The 3,809-nt window shown below is 32.6% G+C and overlaps 1 protein-coding gene and 1 long non-coding RNA gene across 2 annotated transcripts in view; both read right to left on the minus strand.

The window, feature by feature from the left end:
• LOC107625227 lies at nucleotides 1,970–3,634 on the minus strand. Its single transcript, XR_001617134.2, has 5 exons — nucleotides 3,501–3,634; nucleotides 3,195–3,407; nucleotides 2,609–2,702; nucleotides 2,371–2,472; nucleotides 1,970–2,267 (listed from the first exon to the last, which is right to left on the minus strand). It is a non-coding gene; the product is annotated as an uncharacterized LOC107625227 (long non-coding RNA).
• LOC107627156 (uncharacterized protein ECU03_1610-like) overlaps nucleotides 3,739–3,809 on the minus strand; it is a 516-nt gene continuing 445 nt past the window's right edge. The window contains exon 2 of the mRNA XM_021116904.1: nucleotides 3,739–3,742. Coding sequence (XP_020972563.1) covers nucleotides 3,739–3,742 — 4 coding nt within the window. The remainder of the gene's footprint in view (nucleotides 3,743–3,809) is intronic.

A 3,809-nucleotide genomic window follows, 5' to 3' on the forward strand; every position in this document is an offset into this window, starting at 1 on the left:
ATTACCTATATTAACCAAATTTAATGTTTAAGTTTATAATTTAGACTTTAATATTAAAAGTTTATAATTTAATGTCTAAAATTTATGATAAATAAAATAACTTTAGATTTGACAGAATGTTATATCACTACAAAAAAACAGGGTTAAAACGGCGGTTATTTTGGGAAATTATGGCGGTTAGAACCGCCATTATGGCCAAAACTGGCGCCTCCAAGAAATGCCATTATTCTGGGCGCCATTCTGGTTATTACGGCGGTTTTCAGAAAACCGCCGTAATAACCTGTGGATAATATGGCGGTTTTTTGAGGGTTAAAATGGCGGTTACATTTTCGGATAAAATGGCGGTTTTTTATATTGTTTAAAATGGCGGCTGTAACCGCCGTTTTTACCAGGATGTTGTAACATCACTTCTCTTTAAAATGGCGGTTGAAAACCGCCGTTTTTACCATTATAACTGCCATTTTTACCAGGTTATAATGGCATCTTTTGTGTTAAAATGGTAGTTTCTAGCCGCCGTTTTTACCAGGTTATAATGGCATCTTTTGTGTTTAAAATGGCAGTTTCTAGCCGCCATTTTTACCAGGTTATAATATCATCTTTTGTGATATTTTCGAAACTTACTTAAAAATCTCGTAATAACCAGAAGGCATAATCATAAATCAAACATCATAAGATGATTTTTAATTCATACATAATCCAAAAGTCATAATCCAAGTCATAATTGAAATGTCATAATCCAAAAACAAAGTATCAAAGTAACATTTTTCAATAATACGTCTTAACATATAATTCTTAATATACGTCTTAACATATTAAGCATGGTCATGCTTCCTTGTTGCTTGCTCCAGAAGACCTACTTCCTAACTCTTTTGGTGATGGAATCTCACTCTCCTGATCCAATCCCTATAACAAAAATATAATTGTTATGAGCACAAGAAATGCAAGAAAAGGGCATATATTGATATACATTATAAGTCTGATTTAATTTATAAGAAAAGGCATATATAAAAGAACACACATTTGTCAAACTTTAGAGACTAAAAAAATATAGTATAAAGTAAAATTAAATCTTTTTTTTTCAGTAACAGCACTCAGCACAACTTTAAAAACCTTTTTTGTACACATGACAACTTGAATAGTAAAAAAACAAGAAAGTTTTGTTCCAACTTATTGATTTCTGGTTTAGTTTTGATCCTTTAGATTTTCTCCATGCAGGGCACAGAAAAGGGATTCTTCATTGATGCCAAATTCAAATGCCAAATTCTTCATTTCTGGGTTTCCCATGCAAGAGATTAAGCCCAGTCTTGAATTTTCTTTGGTTGATGGGCTTGGAAGTAATGGTGGGCAAGTAGAGAATAATGATAATCATAATAATGGGAGGCTTCTGTTCTCTTTTGGAGAAATCAAGCATCACCATCATCATCAGCTTTCAGCGGTAGTAATTAGTTATTGGTGTTGAACTTGACCAAAACAACAAACAACAAGTTGGGAACAATTCAACTGGGTATTGGGTATTGGACTGGTATTATTGGTGAAGGCTCATCATGGTAATTAGTTATTAATTAAGAAAAAAATTAATGATGACAATCATGCAATGCATTCATCTGATCTTCTTAATTATATATAATCTGCTTGAAATTGTTCAGAGAGAAGCTAACACAGTAGGATATATATGGTTATTATTACTTGTTCTTAATTTGTATACATTTTAGCTCTTGTTTAATTTGCTATTTCAATAATGTAAGGGTTTACTATCACTCTAGCATAAGCTAGCACTACTACTAATTATATCATAAGCAGCAACAAGAAACTATATCAATATTCAACATATTTGTATTCAACAAGAAACTATGAACCTAAGAAAAAAACTGACGGAGATAAAGCAAAGGAAAAAAAGAGGATAATTGTATTTGTACTTGTGAGATTTGCTGAGTAGGGAACATTCCAGCCAATTGTATTAGAATTTTACCTCCTTCCTTAGAAGCTATATAAGAGACTAGCGCTTGCAATTGCGCTTTAACGGTATCCAACTCTTCTTGCACATTTGGACCACAAGTAGATGATGTGCCAGCATCATTTGAAGAACCTAAATTCATTTGACTAATCCTTGTAGTATTGTTCTTGAAAGCAATTGTTGGAACAGCTCCCATACCTAAACCTCGAACACGACCAGGGTGCTCTTTCCCAAAAACTACTCCAAGAGCATCAAGAGGAGAATTAACAGTTAATTCCATCGGTTGTTGGCTGCTATGTACTTCAATCTTCTCCTACATATATAAAAAGAAAGAGAAAGAATAAAAAATAGTATTATCTTATAAAAAAGAAAGAAAAAGAAATACAAACAAGTTACTTATTGCACTTTAGTCTTACCACTATTTCTTTAGCCTTTTCATTAACATAACTTCCATCTATTTTCTTGTGAGTGATGTCCCACATTTGAACCCTATTAACTTCTTTTCCCGTCTCTTCCATCTAAAATTTAAGAAAAGTAGAAATTCTTGATCAAAAAATAGCAACCTACTAACTTAGATTAGATATCCAGAAAATTAAGAGATGATGCATGCATTATATTTGAGATAGATTAGATATGCATGCATTAATTGATTACCAATTCATCCCTTCTTCTTGCAATTGATTTAGCACCTGAAGTATGAGGAATTATTTGTTTTTTGCCGAATTTCTTGATTCCTCTTACAAAGTTTCTGCAAGTTAAATTTGGACACAATTATTACATTAGTTTGTTTAGTTAATAATGGAAAACTGAAGTGAATACACATGAACAACTATGATAACAACCACTCTTCAATTGCAGAGGGCAACTAGCATAGAATATAGACGAGTTTAGACCAGCTATTGGATGCATCATTCACTTCTACATGTAAATTTATAGCAATATTCACTTCTACATGTTAACCGCAAGAACCATCATCTTTCAAAACTGACTTAAATAGGGTAAAAATGTGCACTAACCACAGCAATTTAGGACTAAAATAAACAAAGACTGTACCACTATTTAAGACTGCCCCGCAGCCAATAGTTCAATTGTAAAAATAAAGATCAGAACCTCTAGAAACTCTAGAGACACCCAGAAATCAAAATCACTCTTCAACAACATTGACTAGTTCATATTCAATTATATATATTCCAAAGGCTGTAAAAAAGGACAACATTTAACTAGGAGAGTAATTACTTACCTAAGTTTCAGGCTTCAAACGATATTCTACGAATAAAGCCCATTGATCAGGAGCAATATCTTCTGGTGCATTATTTATGATCTCGGTTTTACTCAACCTCGGATCATAAAAATCATTCCAAAGCTTTATCCTATGTTCCCTCCATTTTTTGCCAAGCGATTGGAGCAAAAATCGTTTGGCCAAGTTATCACTCACTTTGAAGCAAAATCGAGCCTTCAATATTATAACAAAGAATATATATTAACCAGCAAATATAACTAAATAATGGCAAAGAAATAAGCTTTAGAGTTTGAGTAATCTTCTTACTAGGAAAAAAATATTCCATTGATTTTCAAAAAAGCTTGCTGGAATGTCTGACCACTTGTCAAAACTGATTGGAAATGCTACACAATCAGTGGCCAATTGTCCACAAACTCCTGCAAGGAGTCCAGCTGCTTCTCCTATTGTTGCATGATGTTTATCAAAATTGACAACTATGCGCAAACCTTCTAGCAAATTATACACATCCTTTGCTAATAAATGAAGGCGTGTACTATCTTCGTATTCATCTAAAATAGACAAATGAGTATAAATAAATGAGTAAATGAGCGACTAAAGAATAAAATAAATAAAATT

Source organism: Arachis ipaensis, chromosome B02 (genome assembly GCF_000816755.2).
Source record: "Arachis ipaensis cultivar K30076 chromosome B02, Araip1.1, whole genome shotgun sequence".
NCBI classification, from domain to species: domain Eukaryota; kingdom Viridiplantae; phylum Streptophyta; class Magnoliopsida; order Fabales; family Fabaceae; genus Arachis; species Arachis ipaensis.